Raw genomic sequence first — 22,186 nt, forward strand, 5'->3', positions numbered from 1 at the left:
ATCAAGCCATCCTCCGGCAGGCCAACAGGCTCCGCGCAAACAGGCTCCTCTGGCTGACACATGACTTCCTCTGACAGTTCTGGTAGGCAGAACTTGAAACAGTTGCCAAATTCAATGACCAGCAAATCCTGAGCTGGCTAAAAACAACCCAAAGACTGCAGTCCAGAGCAAACAAGATGAAAAAAAAAGCACATTAGAAAAGGCTGGATTTTATGCAAGCCCAGATGCTGCAAAGTTCTAATGAAGAGGAGGAACAGAGCTATGAAGGCTCCTTAAGAAATGGAGGTTAAGGTGGCTGTTGGTTTGGTTTTAACATATGTGGCAATGTAGTGTCCATCAGTCTAGTCACTTAAGATGTGTCATTTTAGTGTACATTGAACAATTAAAATTTCTGTGGAGCACACTGACAGTTTCTTTAAGGCTTAAAAAGGTCTATCATGTGCTTCATTTCTGATAATCCAGCATCCTGGAAAGGGCTCTCGGGCAAGGCAGTGGGGAAAGGAAATTAACAGCAGCCTGTGAAACCACCCTGGAGAGCCAGTGGAGCCAACAACTGGGTGTGGGCAAGCTTTGGAGAACACCCAGGAAAAAGATATGCACGTGATGAGGGATTACTGCTTTCCAAGAAACAAATAGAAGGCATTCCTGGAGTACATCCACCGCAATGCCACTTACAACTTGACTCTGAAACCTCATTGGCACAGAGCACTGGTGGAAGCATCAATCTTCTGATGTGGGATTTTTCCCTGGCTCTTACACATGATATGAAAAACACAATGAAAGGAAATTGTGATAAAAAGCTGTAGTCAACTTGACAAGAGTTTTGCAGGTGACCAAACTCATTTTCCACTGCTACTGTGAAGGTCCTGCTTGAAATAATGAAGTTGCCTCTGCATGAATTGGTAAGCAACAGATCATGAAAGCACAGTTGATGAGCTCAACATAACAAGGGAGCTGGCCTGCATGTGAGGTGGAAGCCCACCAAGCACTGTAGAAAATTTTACATACCCACCCACACAGTATCTTAAAAAAAGTCCAGAGTGGCCCACATAAAAAAAATGCAGTACCAAAGTGAACACCAATTCTTGGTAATATCGGACCAGGAAAGACCTACAGCTCCATTGAAACTCTTTTGGCCAAATGCCAAAAGTTGCTTTCCAAACCACTCTGGAGTCTGTCAGCTCAATGCTGAAGCAGCTGGCTACATTACTTAGGGTGTAAGACTCCAGGTGACAAAGACAACCTTTCCTGAGAGACACACCCTTGTTGGTTGACTCATGAAGCAAAATGAAATCAGCCCAGACTTTCAAACTTCTCCTACACTGTAGTCTTCTTTTTCAGGGTTTACCTTCTCACATTTGGAATGAAATCCTTTGCCACCAAGTTACCAGCTGGTCCTCTCATGTGAAGTCCTTAGCTCATACTTCTAGATCCCCAGAAAGGTTAAGCATCTCCACTACTCTGATTTCCTCTCCATCTCCTGACAGAATGGGCAGCAACACAGCAACCTGTACTACTCTTCTCTCAAGCCCTCTCACTATGGTAGTTCATGCCGCTCTTGGTTCCAAACCCCTGCATATACTTGCTTTGCCACTTGCAACTCTGCTGCTATAGTTAGCTAGTCATTACTGCTGCCAGGCAAAAGCAGTCAGAAATTAGAAAGCAAAACAGAAAAATACTTTTGCAATGCTCAGATACCATCTGTACCTTGCAGAGGCAGAGTGTTTTATTTTATTTTTGAAAGCTTATTCTAAAGCAGTAACTATTTTTCTTCAAAACAGAGGCCTTTGGCCTACCAGAAGTACCAAAGATAGCCATGTGCAGCAGCGTAGGCTTCCCACTGTACCACAGTAAACGAGCAAAGGGCAGATGTAATGCAGTCTGGCAAACCAAGCAACATGTCCTTTATTGCCCAGCCTAATTCTGCACCACATATTCTGGTCAGCTCACCAGAATCATCAAATTCGTACAGCCAAGCAATCTAGCAGTGCAGACTTAGTATTAATGTTAGTTAAACTTGTGGTTTTACCCAAAAGTTTAATCTCACAGAAGTAACAAACTCTTTATTCTTCAGCCTTTTATTTTAGTACAAGTTTAGGACTGCATAGGATCATGACTGTCCTAAAAGAGAAAAATTTTTTACCACACAAGAATTAGTCTGAATTCAGGATGCACTGCAAACATCAGGATGGAGAAATACATTATCACATGACCCTTCCAGCCTTCCCATCCCATTTTTACAATGTAGAGAATTTCTTCAGAAAGTACATAAATACTTAAATAATTTTGCCCATAATTTTATCACTTTCAGGTGGGTTGGTTCAGGAGCCTGAGATGCATTACTAGTAATTACCTGGCTATCGTACTTAGACTGTTCCACAGGAACTAACAAGCATTTTAGTATCAGGTTTGCTCTCAAAGGAAAATACTTTTGATTACGAAATTGTTGCCAAGTAACGCTGATGAAACAGAGGGGAAAAAGTCTGTCGAATTATTAGAGCCTCAGTGACGTTACTCAAAATTATAAAAATAAAGGAGTCCTTGATTTTCTTGCCTTCATTTCACAGAACACATGTTGAACATCTGTATCAGGCATAACATCTTAGAGCTATTGAGGATGAGGATGTCAGTGAAAACAATAGTGAACCCACTGCCAGGAACTCTTGATTCCATGTATTCATATGTATTCAATCCTAAGTATTCACATGAGATTAATTCTATATGTCCATGCTCCCCCTTTAGCTATTTCAACTGTGGCTGCATGCCTGAAGCAGCTCAGAGAAGTTCAAACAACAGGTATAATAAAAGAATCCTCCATTAATTTAGGACTTGAAATTACATCTATCTAAAGAAGTGTCTTTCATCTGAAAATAATTTTTATGTTTTTCTTGCTGCAAATCTCCAGAGTTTCCACATGGCTCCACAAACAACAATTCTTTCTCAGAATAAGCAGCTCCATGTGAACAAGCAAATATCTCCTTCCTAAAAACTGGGAAACTGAAGCAGTGAAGATACCCAAAGCCGAAGAGAAAGTTATTTTAAGAGTTCAGTAGTTCGTGGCTTTCAGCTGAGACCCAAATCAGTACAGAAATGCACACATGCACTCACTTCCCCAGGAATATTTGATCAAATAAAACAAACAAAAAAGGCTTGCATTTTTCTTGCCAAGTTCAATATAAACACTTGTGGCTATTACATGCACCCGTATTCTATTTCCTATGATAAAGCAGGGCCAATATGAATTGTGATAAGAGACACTTCTAAGAAGTACCTTAAAAAGACTTTTGGGGTTCTTACTTAAGAAAGGGTCTTCACAGTCTCAATAAATGAGATGTCACCCCAATAGGGATTAATGAAATAAAATACCAAGAAATTCCTTGAAGATCCCAGATATGATTGCAGCATTTTAAGGTCTGTTCTTACACTTAGTAGATTTCAGCTTTAACGTTCAAGTTTGTTCAGAAAACATAATCTCCAACATTTCCAGTCCACCTCCCCCTACCCCTCCCCACAGTTTACAAGGAACAAAAAGCACTCAAACCTTAGTAATCTTTACAGAAAAGCTGGAGCCGGAACACATGCCCCTGCCACCCACATCAGCCACCCCTCCTGTATTTAAAATCGGTGAATGCTTGTTGTCTGCATATTCTACACAAGTGTCCAAGTGACTTAAATTAATGCATAAACGTATGTTGCATATTTATGAGAACCAGGACAACTGCACAAGTATGTTTAATGCATGAGCTGTCCAAGGAATTTGCTAAAGGAAGTTTGCACTTCTCCCTGCAAGTAAGGAATGTGTAATTTTGCAGCATCTAGCACATGGAAGGTTAAAAACAAAACAAAATTCCACCTCCTCCCCCAAAGCAAGTCTTTACTTAAAGATTTTTTTTTTCATATCTTGAATTCCACATTATTAGAAGTTCAGCCAACCTCTGAATGAATGTGTGATTTATTTTAAACACACTTTCGATACTGCTGAGTTTAACTAATGTACTGTCAAAAAAATAAATATTCATTTTATTCTGGAGTATGCTGGAAATAAATTATGACAAACAAATCCCTACCTTTGCTATCAGCATTTGCAGGCAACAGGAAATATGTCTGCTGGTAAATCAAACTAATATAGCTTGAAGTGATGGGTACATTCTACTTTTGTCTTTAAGGCCACTTGGACTTGGTTTTCACAATAATGGAAAAGATAACATTTGCTCTGCTTTGTTTTCCAAGTCTGATCCTATAAGTAAAATCTGATCTTTCCAAGTTGTTTACACTCTTGTGCACAACACTGTCGCCAGCAAGCCTTGCTCCAGCTTCCTGTGCATTTTTAGATCAGCCATTTCCAAAGGCTGTGGAAAACTGTTTGGGAGATGGAAGAAGGAGGCTGAGGGCTGCCAATTGTGAAATATATTCTGTGCCCTATACTTTGGTACACCACAGAAGTAAGCAGAAAATACAGCTTGGGGCAAACTGCTTTCTTACCATAAGTATGTTAGAGAAGGCACAAGCAGTCTATTTCTGCCAGACAATAACTATTTTTATTCAAAGCCAAATATTTAATTCTTCTATTGTTCTGTCAAGATGATCAGACAGTGGCACAGCCTGCAACCTCACGCATGCGTGGCTCGAGCGTGCGCTGAGTGAGCACAGAACTGCAGAACCTGCACCCTTACACAAACAGCCCTCAGAGCATCAAACCAGAAGGAAATTTGGGTTTATGCAAATGCAAGCTTTGTAGTACATTCATTTTGGTGTCTCAGGAGGTACAAGCTTCATTCCATCCCCCTTTAGTAACTAATGGGTTACAAGTTCCCACTATATCATGTCCTTACTGTGATGGAATTAAAGGTTCCTGGGGGATGAGAGAGGTGACAAACATATCAGAATCAGGTATTCACAATACACTCCTCAGGCTGATTACCCAATGCCTAACAAAGTAAAAAATGCTTTTAAAAGCAAACACCAAACCAAACATAAAATCTGTTCCTCATTCCCAGCCCCCCCAAAAAACAACAAAAAAACCCCTGAAGATGGCCTGACATTTTTTATTATGGGCAGCCAATGAGATGACTGTTGGAAAAACAGTAAAATAACTTTTTCATTACACACTAGACAATTTGGACAGTGTATATAACTGAAAATGAACACAACAGCTGAAGTTTCATGGATACATACAATACATATTGAGCTGGACACTCTATAAACCCAGCAAGGCGCTGCTACTGAAGTTGGTGGAAAGACTTCAGTTATGGCCTAGAGTATATGCCTTTATTTAAATCACTATAAAAGACCCCAGTTCTTTCAGCACAGATTTAAACCCTCTAAGCTTCCATCTGCTAGATCATCATCTTCATTCTGTCATTAAAAATTCTGCTAATTGTGTACACACACGTTGCTCTCTCAGAATGCAGTACTATGGATTTGTGTGTGTAATACTGTAAGAACATGAACCAAGAAGCTCCATTTTCATGGCATGTCATGCTTTCTTTTTACTTTGGCACTTTGTTTGGATGTAATTTGAGAGCAAACAACAATACCATGCAACTTAGTAGCAAAAATTGTCTTCCTGTGCTGTTGCTTTCAGAGCAGCTAAAGTTCTTGCCACTCACTCCAAAAGCAGTATACATAAATTAAGTAATTAGACCGTACTTAAGTATTACCATAGTCAGCAAGACTTGCTTTCTGTACTGCAGCCCCCCTCAGTGAAGCATTAAGGATATATTACAGGGCTAAAGGAATCTGAACTTAACTATTTGTTTATAGTGGCCATGGCATGGATTCAAAGGTATTCATGTTAATTTACAACACATTTAGGTAAACGATCTGCTTTTGAAGACAGCCAATTCTGTAGACCTCTTGCAGGTTTAAATCTGTTTCTTATTTCCTTTGCCCACACCATCACTTTTTTTAAAATATACTTCATGGTTGTGAAAGGTGATGGAGAGAGTGGCTGGGGATGGAAGCAGTTTACTCATACGACAGGCAAAGCATGAGTGGACAGAATCCACACAAGCTGCACATGTCTCTTTGTAGTCTTTCTGGTCACAATTCAGAAATAAAACTTTATTCAGGAAATTAATGTAGGACATTTGTAGATACACTTGTAGCCAGGGATCTGAATGAAAACTACTTTTCCCTTTACCTCTCTTTCATGATGACCAAGACCCTCCTCAGGATTTCTGAGATTGAGGACGTGCACTTCTTGTGGCAGGCCTGTTGTGCCTCGGCTTGCACAGCCAGATAAGACTGTAAAACTCTCCAATAAGGCATGGACTGGGTGCGAATTGTTAACAGGTGATAAGACACATTCACTCCTAGGCACAGGACCTGCAGAGGAAGACACAGAAACACATCATTCGGAGAATAAAAAAAGCAATACATACATCACACTTGTCAAATGCCGAGCGTCCTTTTAGTCACAAACCCTTGTTAGTACATTTCTCTCTGAAAGTATAAGTTTAAAGTATGAATTCCAAAATTGAGGCTAGTCTTGTCTTTACGAGGGAGGAAACTAAGGATAAAAGAGAAATAAAGCCAAAAAGAACCCAAAGGAGAAAAACAAAGCAGTGATAGTGGTTTGTCTTAGATGTGAATTATTTATGTCAAACGTTATCTTCAAGCACTGAAAAACACAATCATGTATATGGAACAATGAAAAGTTAATCTCTAGTATAACGGTAATTACATCAGGAAGGATTTGGGCGAGTTGAATTTGTTGCTTTTGAAGCAGCACTGATTTATAGTGAACATCGTTCAAATATGTGGTACAGAACAGCAGGCATCTGTCATATGATAAAATGAAATGTTTGTTTACTGAGTCTATTTTGTGTCTGACAGCAATTATCTACACTGATAACAGATATCTAGTCCAAAACCAAGTGTACACCCTTTCAAATAATCACCACAGCATGACGTAGTGCTGCACTCTTATATAGTGTGTGCGATAGTATGATGTGATACAGCAAGATAGCAGAAAAGCTGAAACATATGGAGCAGTTTACATTTGAACTATATCTCAGGAAACTAAAGCAAGACAAATATTTATGAAAAGCAGCCCTGCTGTTCCAAAACAGCTCAAACCCACCCCTGACAGTAACAGATACAGTATGGTTTTGATTCAGAAGGTCACAGGAGAATGTAATTGATTTAACCCCTAATTTGCACCAAAGTCACCCAGATAAGAATTAGACTCACACCAATCAGTCTGTGCAGATGCTGCAAGGCATAAAAAAAAGAAATAAGCGAGAAGCATGATTTCTTTTTTTTTCTTTTTTCCCCCCCAAGACCATACATCTGCAATTGAAGTAAAGTGCTTCTTTTGGAAAAAGTTCAAGATGAAAGAAAATCCTCAACTGGTCAAATGGCAGAGCTATGCTTGGTTTTGTCAAGTTTATCCCCAGCTATGGTAGCACTATTGCTCACTTGACTGTGGTGTATACATTTACTTATATTAGCACTGACATACACTTTGCTGGTTAAAAAGACAATTCATTCAAAATACTCTTAGCAGCTGGACATTTAGAAGTCAGAGAAGCCATCTTAAAACAGATTTTACCTGAGAAAAGCAAAGCCCCTGTGCAAAGGCAGATTTCCACAGTGCCTCTAGCTGTGCATGCCTCATCCTGCCAAAGGAGCCATTCCTGAAACCCACTGGTGCACAGTACACGTCCCACCAGCTCCCACAGAACAGGAGTATTTGTTAAAGGCAATGCTCAAGGCATAAATTATGCATGTCTGTGCTTGGGGTACAAACAAACTTTCTGCTCTCTATATGAGGAACTTGGTAGCAAGCACTGGCCACCTGCTTAGAGGATTTGAAGGTTATTTGTTTCTTTTTTTAATCTGTTTTAAAGAACAGGCATACAAAATTGAACCAGTCCAAGCAAAGATACTCACTTAAAAAGAAGGAAATAAAATGAAATAATATCTACAAGGCTTGTCATGGTTCTGGGCAACCTGACCTAGTAAGGATGTCCCTGCTTACTGCAGCAGGGATTGTACTAAATGACCTTTGGAAGTCCCTTCCAACCCAAGCCATTTCATGATGCTATGATAAAGCTGCCCTATTTCATGGTTGAAGAAATATTTAGAATTTGCAACAAAAACATAACCAGCAGAAAGACCTCATTTTCCTGATGTTGAAGTGCAGATCAGAGAACCTAATTCATCTGCTGAGGGGGAAGTATTAGCTTTTTCTCCTGAACCTTTGGTAAGGAAGGCACACATTTTTGTAAGTAACTCATCTCCTTGCACCTTGGTCTTTGTATGTGTGTTTATGATAGAAGCATCATCATAAATGTCAGCTCCATTCTGTTCTGCAAGAAGCAATTCAATGAACAAGGGCTTCATGGTTTTCAGTCTGTACCAAAGCCCAGGAAGTGCTTGTGGAGTTTAGAGACCAATTAGGTCGGTCACTGATGTGCAAGTGCTGCAGTAAGCCATGTTACACAACCTGCACAAAAAAGCGTTTCTAAACTCCACAAGCACTTCCTGGGCTTTGGTACAGACTGAAAGCCATGAAGCCCTTGTTCATTGAATTGCTTCTTGCAGAACAGAATGGAGCTGACATTTATGATGATGCTTCTATCATAAACACACATACAAAGACCAAGGTGCAAGGAGATGAGTTACTTACAAAAATGTGTGCCTTCCTTACCAAAGGTTCAGGAGAAAAAGCTAATACTTCCCCCTCAGCAGATGAATTCCCTTGTGAACATCTACTTCCATGCAGTACATCTACAAAATCCCCCCCCCCCCGCCTCCCCAGCCTTCATCTGGTCTTTATTCTGTACAAATTTGCCACATTAGAGAAAAACATATCTGGATTTTCCTGTCACTTCCTACAAGGCCTCATTCAATGAAGAAGATAGTGATTGGTTCATTCAGGCTGTCTGTAACTGCCTCCTTCAACAGCACCTTAAGCATGCACGAAGAAAGCCCTTCTTTCTAGGCCTTCTGTTCTGCTTAAGGAGCAGGATGGAAATGCTCCCAGAGGGAGCACCAGTTCACATCCTCAGTAACCATGTGCAACTGAGCTTATCTGCACAGCAAAGAGAAGACCAAGGCATGCTCACTCTGCCTGCACTGTGTCCTACATGGATGTAGTCCAGATCTCCTGAGGAAACCTCATCACCTTACTGACAACAGGTTGTACTAGTCTTAAGAAGAGCTTACTAGCATAGCCCACTCTCACATCAGTTGGGCTGCATGGCATCCAAATGCACACTGGCTTGCACCCTGCAAACCTGTGGCACACCACTTCTATCAGATTTATTTGGAGAAAGGGGTGCACAGAGTTGCTTTAAGCCACTTAGTATTAGAAGCCATTGTTTTGGGGGAGCTACTGCATTTGGTAGAACAGCTTTCAGACCAGTCTCTTAAGTTGACTATAATAAACTCTTGAAAGCTGAAGTGAAAAATCAGAGTGTAGTCTGGCTCCACCGCATTCAGACCACATATTCTGTAAGGACTGCCCACATACAATGAATGACAGTGGGGTAAACCACAAAAGAGATTTTCTGGATGCTGCATTTTTGCAGTTTCACATAGGTGCAGCTATGCCCTAGGACCATACTACCCTTCCTAGGAACTCAAGACTTTGTGATCATTATTTCTCTTAAATGTGCTGGTACTACCAAGCAGCAACCTTCATGCACTGAAATTTGCATTGACATCCTGCCAAAATTCACTATTGTTACTGCTTAAGGCACAGTGTCATCCAATTAACACATCAAGATTGCCTCATAAGCTCCAACTATGTACAGATGCGCTCTTGTATCTCATCACCAGCAAACTGGCACTTTAAGAGCCTAAAGTATCGTCCAGTTTATCCATCGTAGTGTGTCTACAAGCTTTTAGTGCTGTCTCTGCTGAGAATGTATTTGGAGCACATAACCATTTAAATTTGTTAGTAAATCCTGGCTCATACCACAATCAAATCTTAGTTGCTTAATGCCTGCAAAGCCTTTTGAAAAAGGAAAAAAAGTCGGCAGTTTTGTAAGAACCACTTATTGCATATCTGTTTTACAGTGGCAAATGTTTAGCAAATTTATATATCTAGAGAATCATTCAGTATTTAATTATTTTCCACTACCCATTAATAGGAATATTTTAAAGGTAATCTTAATGCAGACCCAACCTTTATTGATACTAACATCTGGAACATATTCAATGCAATTTCAACATTCTTGTTTCCCATATCATCCACGCTACTAATGAGTAACATGTGTTCCACTCTAAGAAAGTAGCAGAAATGGGAGTAAGACACTAAAGGTGATAATACAACAAATTGAGATCAACTCATAACTTTGATGGATATTATTCAAATAGTGAAGACTAATACACTTTCTGTTGTATTTCCACGGAGATTTCTATACTGTTGTCAGCTGAAAAGTGTATCTCCTGCAAATTGTGTGAATCTGTGCTGGGGGCATCACAGCATGTTAGCATGGTTCCCACACACCACACCAGAGGATGCAAGGCACACCAATGGGATGTAACACAGATTTGTTCCAATTGATTTTTGAGCAAATGACACAAGTCAAGTCATTATACATAAAGACAAAAAAAAAAATCAAAATCCGGACTTGAGAAACACCAGGGACCTCTGTGCTGTCAGGTACAAAGTAATATAAATTACTGCAGATCCTACAAGAATTCATCACTTAATACACCAAAAAAAAGCAAGTCTTGGAGGAGATTAACTATCCAACTATCAGTATGCCCAAGTGACAGACTTTAAACAAAGTTCTTTCAAAGAAGACTCATTTAAGGCTTTTTTTTGTTCTCGTTTCTTGATATTAGCTAGTGACAATGATGACTGGAACAAAAAGAACGTAAAGAGACAGGGTCCTCAAACCTACTTTAAAATGACAGCAGCATTCTGTAAAATCAAAAAGTGGGAGCCTTTTTCTCTTGAATTGAAAAGCTTAAGATTCACTGCAAAGCACTTGAGCGGACTTAGTAATAACTTCTTGCTACAAGCTTCACCACTCATTTCTAAAAATACAGATGCAAGGATGAAGAGCTGCAGTTCCACATGGAGTAACTGTTACCACCTACACAACTTTCTTCTCATAAAGAGTTTTTCATTAAGGTAAGCATTAATACCAAAAAAATTATACTAAAAGACTGAGACAAGTAAGAACCTACAGAGAGAAGTGATGCTTGTCACCAAAAGAGAAAATACAAGACAAGGAAAAATATAAGGCTTGGTAACTACAATTTGATTCCTTCTTACACACCCTTCAGAGAAGATCATCCAGGAAGCCAAATTCCTGGTGTTTCAAATGATGTAGAAGATAATGGATAATCTCCACCATTAGTACAAGCAGCAGCTTTTACTACAGATGACCACGAAAAACCAGCTCCGCGCGGACTCCTACACAAGCACTTGTGTAAGACATCCCTGCTCAGAATCAGTCCATTCTGGCAAGCAGCCTTAAGTCCTGAGAGATGGAAAAGACAAGAAGAGATGATAGGAAGTACCACAGTTGCTTTGTGATGAGAGACAACAGCATGTGCAAAACTGAAGCATTTCTACCATGATCAACAGTAGCAAGAAGCTGGACTCTTCAAGATCTTCCTCGATTACATCATTTTCCTCTCTTAATAAGTGTGATCAACATAAGAAAGATGCAGGGGAAAGAACCAAGATACTGGAAGGAAGATTTGTACATTAGACATTCATACTGGCCAGGAGAAAACCCAAAGTAGAATCATAAAATTGTCAAGGTTGGAAGGGACCTTAAGGATCCTCTAGTTCTAGCCCCCCGGCCATGGGCAGGGAGACCTCACACTACATCAGGTTTCTCAGAGCCCCATCCAGCCTGGCCTTCAAAACCTCCAGGGATGGGGCTTCTACCACCTCCCTGGGCAACCTGTGCCAGTGTCTCAACACCCTCACGGTGAAGAACTTCTTCCTAACATCCAACCCAAATCTATCCGCTTCTAGTTTTGTGCCACTCCACCTTGTCCTGACACTACCTGACAACCTAAAACGTCCCTCACCAGCTTTATTGTAGGTCCCGTTAAGATACCGGAAGGCCACAACAACACAAGTGTGTTGACTTTCATTGAAATAAACTCAGAAAGCACGATTTTTGTTTTCCATGTCAAGGAACTGAAAACAAATTAGTCCACTGATGTTGCAGAAAGAGTGGCTGAGTTTTTCTCAAGTAAACCATTGCACCTTAACAGATGAAACAAATGTATCCTTCAGTTTTCAACACTGCTAATGGATTTCCTTCAGCACCATGATTGTACAAAGAGGAAGAAACGAACAAACAAACAATTTCTAAAAACATTCAAACATTTTGTTGTGAAAGTCTCTTTTCCCTAGAGATAGCCTACAAATTGTCTCAAATTTATCCCTCTTTACTATAGAAAGGATGGGAAGTTGCATGGAAACAATGAATGGAAGTGCACTTTTTATCAGACAACAACAGGAAGCATTCTGCTTGGTTTACATGAAAGCTCTGTATTGGAGCCAAAAAGGAAAAAAAAAAAAGTCTATAAAACTCAAATGCCTCATTAGAGTAAAAATAACTACAACAAGTTTCAAAGCCATTGTATTTTTAATAAATCAGTATGGAAAGCTTAAAATGAGTAAATTAAAGATGACAGAGAAGGAAATTCCAGACTTCACAAAATCAGTTTCAGGAGGCAAAGGGAGAGAATCACACTTACTGTCATAATCCGCCACACAGAATTCATGCATCACCAAAAAGCATGCACAAAAATGTACATGTAAACATAAGCATAGACTACTGAGGTCTGGTCTAAGAAAACAAGCCTTTTGAGCCTCTTTCAGTAAAATATTACCATTTAATCTGCAAATAGAATCACAGAATGGTTTGGGTTGGAAGGGGCCTTTGGAGCTTACCTAGTCCACCCCTGCCACATGCTTATGGGTACTCTTTGAAAGTACAAGTTTTAAAGCTTTTCAAACCAACACAGGAAGAAGTGTTGGTATCCCATCTCAGGCAGCATCAATAGCTATAGCTAAAGGCACCAAAACACACAGAGATAGTAAGACCATAGAACATACTCACTAGTTGAAGGCAGGGGTGGGATTTTTGGTTCAGGTGGAATTTTTTTGTGTGGAATTTTTTGTTTGTTCCTTTCTTTTGGTTTTGTTGGTTTGGGGTTTTTTGGTGGGGGGAGGGTTTGTTTGGTTTGGTTTGGTTTTCCAATTGAGGTTTTCTTCCCCTTTGGTCATGACTGTCCAAAGCCCTTCTGTGCTGACGTACAGGTGCTGCACTCCAGCATGAAACTTTATAAGCCTTCCTCTCCCTAATGCCAGCTAGCACATCAGGAACATCATTTTATACTAAAAAAGGGAACATCTGCTCAGTGCTGAATTTCAAGAAGATCTGATAAAGATGCCGCTGGCCACAGAGTTGGAACAAGAGCAGCAGCTTCGAAACATGAGATTTGAATGCTGTCAGCCAGCCAGCCCAAGACATGCTGGGGCTGCCTTTCCCACCTTTACAAACAGATTGAAAAATGCTCATCAGTGGACAGGCTTCTTAATAAAATGAAGAAACATTGCTCTGCTACTCAGACTTCCAGCTGTGGCAGTTGCCGACTTGCTGTTTCACTCCCATCAAATGCAGTGGGCTTAAGAAGCAGCAAAAGGCAAAGAGAAGGAAACAATCTTGGGGGAAGATGGCTCCGTTACTGAAAGAGCACCAGCCCCTTCCTAATTAAAAACAAGATTACAAGTTCAGTTGAAGGCTGAATTCCTGTAACCGACCCTTTGAGTTTACTATCACTAAATGTCTCACTGCACAAACCTTGAAAACTGATCCATGTCAAGTGCTTAAGCAAAATAAATCCTCCCATCTCAAACCACTTAAGAGTTTCAATCTTGCCTTGAAAAATGTTTTAAAAAAAGAAAATATGGCAAAATCTACTATACTCTTCCCCAGTCCCCACTCAGTTAACCAACTCTGCTCAGCTTCTGTTGTTGGATCAGCAAGGAAATCAGTTCTGGGATATGCACTACTACAGGTTTTCTCTTCAGACTTGTCAATTTTGTTATCTGGGTTGGTTTTAACTAGGAAGGGTGCTGTGCCCAAAATTCTTCAAGGCTCTGTACCTAAAGCACATAAGAAAACACCAGGTTGTCCCTATTGCTGAAGAATGGTAAAGTCCTTGCTCTCTCCTAAACTCCAGAATGGTATCTCCTTGGACAGAGAAACTGTGTCCACACTTCCCTATTTGAAAGCCATTAAACTAAATGTGGCCAATGTTTTTCCAAGTTCATCAAGGTACCTCAGACAAGTTGACCGGATCAGGCTGGTGCTGGCGAGAATTCAAGCCGCAGCCGAATCTCCACTGAGGACTATAAACATAATAGGGCAGTGGTCCTAGAACTATAGAGTTTTCTAAAATTCACATGCCAGGATTTTTACAACTCTTTAAAATATTTATTACTAAATATTCGGTTCCTTGCAATGTGACAAGGCCAGCTACAAAATGAAACTCACCCTGCAGAAATGCAGCACTGCTTCATGCCAGAAGACAGAAGGCCTTATGCCAGGGAATGGCACAAGTAGGTAAGTGAGGACATGCAGCATTTGGGCCATGCACTGGGGTGAACCCCAAGACAGTGCAGCAGCTAGACACTGTGACTTGGTACCTGGATTATTTGAATCTTGCTAGGAAGCATCAGTTCAAGTGCAGGACAGGCCTCCAGGCACCAGATGTCTAGCTAGCACCTAGGGCATGAATCTGCACCTCAAGCACATGGGGTGTCACACCGTCCATGTGTGACTATGGGGATGGGTTCAAATGAACAATTCTCTCATGGGATAGCAGATGTGACGACTGTACACATACGCAGCTAAATCTACAGGCAGAGGAATGAGGAATAACAAAAAAAACCCACCACAAAACACAAAAAACCCACACTGAAACTTAGTGCTGCAGGTTTACAAGACAGAATGAATCATACAACATCTCACAGCCAAAACCAGGGTGTTTCACTCCATCCACATCTCTTCTTCCCACCAACACTTCCCAGCTAACTTATAGCCTATTTTGATGCTCATCAAACCTGCCTTCCTCAGGAACTAGTTCAAATCACTGTTGACAGGAAACTAAACCAGCAATAACGACACTAAGCAGGTTGCCACTGGTCTTTGATGCACTGAGGAAGACTTACAGAACACCTGTGCTGGCTTCCACCAAAGCAGTAACCTGCACCCCTATCCCCATTGTGGATAGCACGGAGCATGAGACTTCATTATGCTCATGAAACCAGAGACTGAATGTGAAAAGACCTTCCTAAAAAGAGATACTGCTGATTTTAGAAAATATGCTCACTGTGCAAATACATTTCTCTTCTAGTCCATGATCAGCATGAGTGGCACAAACTACCACTTTCAAAAGCCCCTCGTGCATTTTCATTTTGACTAAATCTCTCCATAGTGGAGAACACAGAAAATCATAGCTTATCAACTGCTCTGGTAACAAAAAAGCTTCATACAAATACCTAAATTCCACATCTACCTATTCTCCAAAGCTATTTGACCTTATGTTGACAAAAAATTCTGTGGAAATGAGAACAATCACACTTAAGTCATATAAATGCATTCGTTCCATGTTTGAAGAGCATGCGAAAAATTTGGGTTTTAAGATAAGAGCTTTTCCTGAAGCAATTTCATTTACTTTCCTCAGCATTACTGAAGCCACCACTTACAATGACAGGACATTGCAGTCATGACACAAGGTCTCTTAAAATTGCTTCCCTAACTAGCATTCCCAAAAGTCCACTATTAATACCACAAATGGAAAGCATGAGTGGGGCTAGCCCTTTTTAAGTGGTAACCAAACAGTACACTCCTGTCCTCCTTATCTTCAGGTTCTGTGTTAAACTTCTAGATCATCTTCGATGCAGCAGTATCAGACCTTATGTAGGAAAAGTTGAAATTCTGAATGGTTGCAATAATTTATTGAATAGATACACTGTAGCCTCAATTCATTTACATATTTGGGACCCCATGACACAGTTTCAGTTACTGTCTTGCCAGTCAGGAATAAAAAACCTCCAATCTGTCTCTCCATCCCCCCCCCCCAAAAAAGCCAAACCCAAACAAACCCACCACCTGAAAATCATCATCTGCAATATCCAATCCTTTCCTTCAAAAGCAGAAGGATTTTCATTCCAGTTCAGAGGTCCCATGGGGCAAAACATGTGTCGCTGGGTGACAATACAGCAATGTAGCATTTGCATTCAGAATGTCCACACACTGCAGCCATTTGCCCAAGATTTTCGAACACTTGGAAGAAGGACAAATAGATTTAACCAAACTCCTAGATCCTAAAATGTCTTGAACAGCCAAACTCCTGCTATTCTGTCCAGAAGAAGCTTCTAGCTGTAAATAAGAGATGTTGAAAAAGGACAGATCAGACTATTTTCTCTTAGTCTTGGGTAGCCTGCCACAGGCAGGCAACATCTAACTCAAGATGTGACTTAGAGAGACTGAGTCTTACAGATGAAGGCCCAAGTGATCAAACGTAGCTCAAAGTGGGATCAAAACATGTTGTTTCTAAGACTTGCACGTATTTCCAAGTCTGCATCCATTCTGCCCAACTGGTTGTTTGGGTCATGCCAAAATGGCGACATGCTGCCAGGTACTTGTATTAAATACATTGGCATCTTCAGTATGGAGAGATGATCAGTCATACCCATGACACAGAGCTTGGAACCAGAAAGTCTGAATCATCAACATGGAATTTGAATGACAAAATTCAAATCCTTTTCCATTACTCGTTTTCTTTATCCAAGATGATTTTATACACAGCTTGGAGAAGCTGTGTATAAAGGGAAGAAACTTTCTGTAGGAGGAGAAGCACCTCTGATTCAGACCAGCTATGAAACCACCTAATCTTAAACAACTGTATCTGTGGTCTTTAACCATAAAAAGCCTTTTTAAAAACAAAAAAATCTGCCACACTCTCCTATCCTTCCCCCTCCCCCCAAAAAAAAACAACAACCCACAAAAACACCCAAAACATCTCATCAATACCATTGAGAGGTTTGTTTGCTGGGCCTAATTATCTGTTGAGGTCAAACACATTTTTTTTTCTCAGCTTCTGCTGCTGCTTCTATAAAACTGACAATATTCAGACAATTAAATGACAAGATCTGCTATTCAAGCCAACTACTTTTGGATTACAACTATAAAAAACAGAAACTGCCTTTTGTTTTTTCCTCCCAACATTGTAAGAATTGAACTTTGTCCTCTTAATAGGGCTGACTCAACAGGATTAGTGGGATAAAAGTGCAGAGGTTAAGTAGCCCAAGAAATCTCTGTTTTGAACGTCCACGCAAAAAGGCTGACCAAAAGCAACAGAAACAGCACCTGAACATTAACAAGATCACTGGTTACACCACACTCTGAAAACAGGCTCTGTTTAAAATGTGATGTTACATATTAAACTCAGTTGAAAATTCAATACTGAAGTGTGGAAAAACAACCAACCGACCCTCAATTAGTCTACAGGCCATTCCACCACAGCTTGGTTGTGTCATCATCACAGTGAAGTTAACTTAGGAAAAAACAAAATAAAAGTAAGCACACAGTTGTTACAAAGGAGACAGAATCAAACCAGGAGAGTTATAAAAACAAACTCTGATTTATTTACAGTTAGATTTGTTCTCCTTCCAATATAGTAAAATGGACAGGCTTGTCTTCTCAACAGGCTGTTGAGAATTTGTGTTACAACTGGTCAGATCATAAATTACTTGAGTATTACAGTACAGTATTTGAAAAGATGAATCAAAACTCGCTGCACCCTCACTTGTAAAAGAAAGATCTCCCCGAGGACCCAGAAATATACTCACAAATGCCGGTTTAAAGAGAGGGTGAGATCCCTTTTTAGCAGAGAGATTCTCCCGACTGCTACTAGCTGCTTTCCACGCAATCAGGCGGGTAACTCTCATCAGTACCCTGTTTTTCGATCCAAATTCAAGTCTGAGCTTGTGGTCATGGTCATTAGCGGGCATTCAAGCCGACAAAAGGAGGTGCCAGAAGCGAGGTAAAGATCGATGCCTGGCCAAGCCTCTTAGCTTGCTTCCTGGCAAGGGAAGTGTCTCCCTCACCCCCAGCCTGCCGGGCGTCTCATCAGGGTCTTAATCGAAACTGCTACAACAGTTAAGCGCACTTAAATGGAAGAGAAACTGATGTTGGGAGTATGCAACACAACATCTGGCCAGAGTGCCACCCTACAATGTATGCCACATGCCCTGCTTGATCTTCTACCCCACTGAATATTAGCAGCAGCCATAAACAGATCAGACATTCACAAACTCTGCAGAAACCGAAAATAAAATAAAAATCTCAGAACTATTTAAGGAAAATTGATTCTGGGAAGATTATTTCTTTCCTTCACAGTCTTTGCCTTGTACTGTAGGCTTCAACTCAAGAAACCTTTGTCTTCTGAGAGTTATCCTTACAACCTAAAATTAAGTTTCAGGCCCCTCCTTATGTCTAGGCACAGTAGCATTCAGAGAGAAACCTGTAAGGAGCATTACAACATCAAGGAACTTATTTTTTTGTTATACCTGAAATGATTTGCAAGTTAACAGGTAAGTGTACAATGCAGATTTTTTTAATTAAAAGCTAATTGGAGATTGTGTGAGAATTTCAATACTTCTTTTGTTCTTCTAAACTGAGATTCTGTGGGAGTTCCATTTTTCTTTTTTAAAATGAGAAACCTTGGGTTTTAGTAGTCTGCTCGGTTAAAATAAATAAAGTCTAAAGAGCTGAAGGGTCACTACCCAACAATGCTCATTCTTTCATTATATGGCCTAATTCTGTAATGTGTTTTCTTTTGGGATGTGATAATTAGCTTTGTGCTTCTTTGTTATTAACAAGCTTGGAGACACTGGAATCTTTTAAGGAAATGGTGAATCACTTTGGAAGGCTGTGTGCAGGAAGAATGAGAGTTACAATCCTGACAATTTCATGATCTCCACTTCCCAAAGGAATCTGCTCTTGGATCCCCACTTTTAAGAAAACAGCTCTAAAAGAGTATGAGTACCAAGAAACTGGAATATTCTGGTGAGGAATATCTCAATGTACACATTCAGAAAATGAAAATGCATTCTAAAGCCACAAAATCCACAGAGAGACCATGTGCTTCCCTTTCCATAGCAGATTCAAATCATGGTAATATATTTGTGGCTTAATCAAGTTAGGGCCAGCCAGTATGTATACCGTAACAACAGCCAAGTCCTGAAGTCATTACCTTAAACACAGCACACATGCTGAACACTTCAGCAGCACATACCACCTACAACTCCCATTGAAATCTGTAGACTCTTGTGGGGATGCTGTTTTTTTTTTTTTTTATTATCTCATAAGGTCAAGCTCTTAGTCCTTAATCAGGCCAAAATCCAGATGAAGTCCATGGGAGATTTGCCAGAGAAAAGACTAAATGGAGAGTGAGAAAGGATGACTCTAAACAACTTGGGAGCAAATTTTTATACAGAACAGAGAGCATGCATATTGTGTGCCTGACTCATAGGGAATAATTTAGCTCATGCAGATGGCAGCCACATGTAACGAGATGTGACTGTATATACCCTATACTTGCACCTCCTCTTCATTGAAAAGAGAAAGGCTCATCACTGCACAGACGTCATTTCAATTACCTAAAATATAACTTTGACAGAAGGAGTACAGTAATGAGATTTTCAAAACTCTTTAAGTAACCATAAAAGAATAAGAATTCAACAGTAAAATAAAACACTTACTAACTAATACCCTTGAGGTTCTTCTCTGCCATCAGACCTCCACCAGAAATTAAGCAAACCCCACACCAAAACAAACTCATTCTCAATGAACTAGTAAAATTACTCACTTCAGAAATATTTCTAAAAGGCTAATCTGCAATTTCAGCTAGAACTCTTAAATGATTTACTAACTAATGTCTCTCTTTCCATTGAGGTAAAGTTTTGTTTTAGGAGTTTCTTACTAAATGCTACCACTCACTCATCTTTCTATCTAGGAAACAAGTCACTCCCTGCTCAATGTACCTCTTCTCCCTCTCCAAAATCAAAATGTTTTTTTCTTCCTGAACATCTTTATGCTCACTTCTTCCTTTATTAAGCACAAGCCCCTTCTTTAATCCTACTCGATTTTTCCCCCATATAGTTCTGACAAGAGTTCTGCAAGAGTTAACCAAGCCCCAATTGTGTTAATGTACTGACCAGATGCTTGCTAGCTATTACAAAAAGAGCATGTACATCAGCAGTTAACTGTTAAATGCATTTTCAAAAACATTATTATTAAGTTGAAAACAATTCAAATCCTGGGTAAGCACACAGCATATACTCCCAGGTGAGCATTAGACATAAAAGAACAACTGAGATGGCCTCCATATGAAATCACAATGGCTCTTCTCCTCAAACATCTATTGACTTTCTTTTTAGTTAAAAAAAAAAAAGGTAGTTTGGGAAAGGAGTTTGAACTCAGCAAATAAGTTATTTGTGCTCAATGCTAATATAGCATTTATAAAGCATGTATCACTGCTGCCTGCAAAAAAACACCACCACCATCTCAGGGAACCTCAGAGCCAATTCAGGTTTCACAAAATGTTCACATCATACACACATCAAGTACTTCCCTTGCAGAGACCCCACAGGTGTCCATGTCCCTTTATGACAAGGGTTATGTTTAAGGGCTGAGCAGGAGGCAGGCAAGAGCAGGAGGCAGGCAAGAGCAGGAGGCAGGCAAGAGCAGGAGGCAGGCAAGAGCAGGAGGCAGGCAAGAGCAGGAGGCAGGCAAGAGCAGGAGGCAGGCAAGAGCAGGAGGCAGGCAAGAGCAGGAGGCAGGCAAGAGCAGGAGGCAGGCAAGAGCAGGAGGCAGGCAAGAGCAGGAGGCAGGCAAGAGCAGGAGGCAGGCAAGAGCAGGAGGCAGGCAAGAGCAGGAGACCTCTAGATGCTCCTTCTTGAACAAATGCAACTCCAGAAAGAAAAAGATTACAGGTAAATTCTGTAAAAACTAACCACAAAGTAAGTGGGAAAGCCTGCAAATGTTCATGCTGTAAGATCACAGAAGTTTCCTTAACTGAAGAAAAAGGAGGCAGATACCTCAGTGAACTTTCCTTCCCAACAAAAAGGCAAACCAATAGCACAGCCCTGCATACAGGGTAAGGAGTGAGACTTTCAAAGTGACTTAGAACAGCATAATTTTGTTTTCAAGCACAATCAGTAAAGGATAGCATTATTTTGAAAACAGTCACAATATCCTGGAACTTACTAGATGTAAAATAACTTTGCAGTGGAGTCAGCACTCCCTCAGAAAGGGCATTACATGAGTAATATCTCTTCCTGCTTAACATTAGAGCTACATGTAAAAGCTACTGAGTCAGCATTTGGTAGTGGCAACTCATACAGTAAAAATCTGGTTTGTTGGAATTTGTAACAGTCTGAAGGTGACCACTGCTATGTATCTCATACTTTTTTTTTAATGAAATATTTTTGTAGGGGAAAAAAAAACCTAACATTGAAATGACCCATTTCAACATATCCATAACTAGGGGGTAACATCAGGTTTTGATTTTGGGGGAAAAAAACCCAAGAGCTAGGGTTTGTATTTAATTTCCAGTTTTTGTCAGCTGAGAAATAAATACAGTGCCCAGTTAAGTTACTACATTTTTTTAAATATATATATTGTTTCGCAGGGTTTAGATAAGCTAAGAAAGCCTAAAAAGGCTTTCAGTTGCTAGCACTGTAGCAAAATGCAGTTAAGTGTGAGGAGTTGCAGCTAAGCATACAGAAAAGGAGTTTCAACACTGTATTGTACAATGGTGCACTTCCTTTCCATAACATACTGTACATCACTGTTGGAAACTGCAAGTTGGTAAACACTTCTTATAGGTACAGTTACATCAGCTACATGAATGTAAAAATATTTCTGTTACCTGCTTTTGGGTAAGGAGGTGCAGCTATGTCAGTAAATCAAATAATTTTGTTGCCATATGCCCCAATTTTGATACGTTTAACTTGGTGGTTGATGTCTGTGTGTCCTAGCCATGGGCTGCAGGCCATTAACAGTTCTGAGTCAGCAAGGCAGCTGACCTGAGTTGGCTCACAGGTACACACCAGACCATAAACGTCATGCTTACTATAAACGGGGGAGGCTTGCCTCCTGCTTGGGCTCCTGACCCT

At 40.3% G+C, this 22,186-nt stretch overlaps 1 protein-coding gene across 1 annotated transcript in view; it reads right to left on the reverse strand.

Annotated features, from left to right (window-relative positions):
• Nucleotides 1-22,186, reverse strand: part of TGFBR3 (transforming growth factor beta receptor 3) — a 98,466-nt gene that overhangs the window by 63,493 nt on the left and 12,787 nt on the right. The window contains exon 2 of the mRNA XM_054384108.1: nt 6,143-6,327. Coding sequence (XP_054240083.1) covers nt 6,143-6,327 — 185 coding nt within the window. The remainder of the gene's footprint in view (nt 1-6,142; nt 6,328-22,186) is intronic.

The sequence above is a fragment of the Indicator indicator genome, chromosome 10 (genome assembly GCF_027791375.1).
Source record: "Indicator indicator isolate 239-I01 chromosome 10, UM_Iind_1.1, whole genome shotgun sequence".
In the NCBI taxonomy this organism is placed as follows: Eukaryota; Metazoa; Chordata; class Aves; order Piciformes; family Indicatoridae; genus Indicator; species Indicator indicator.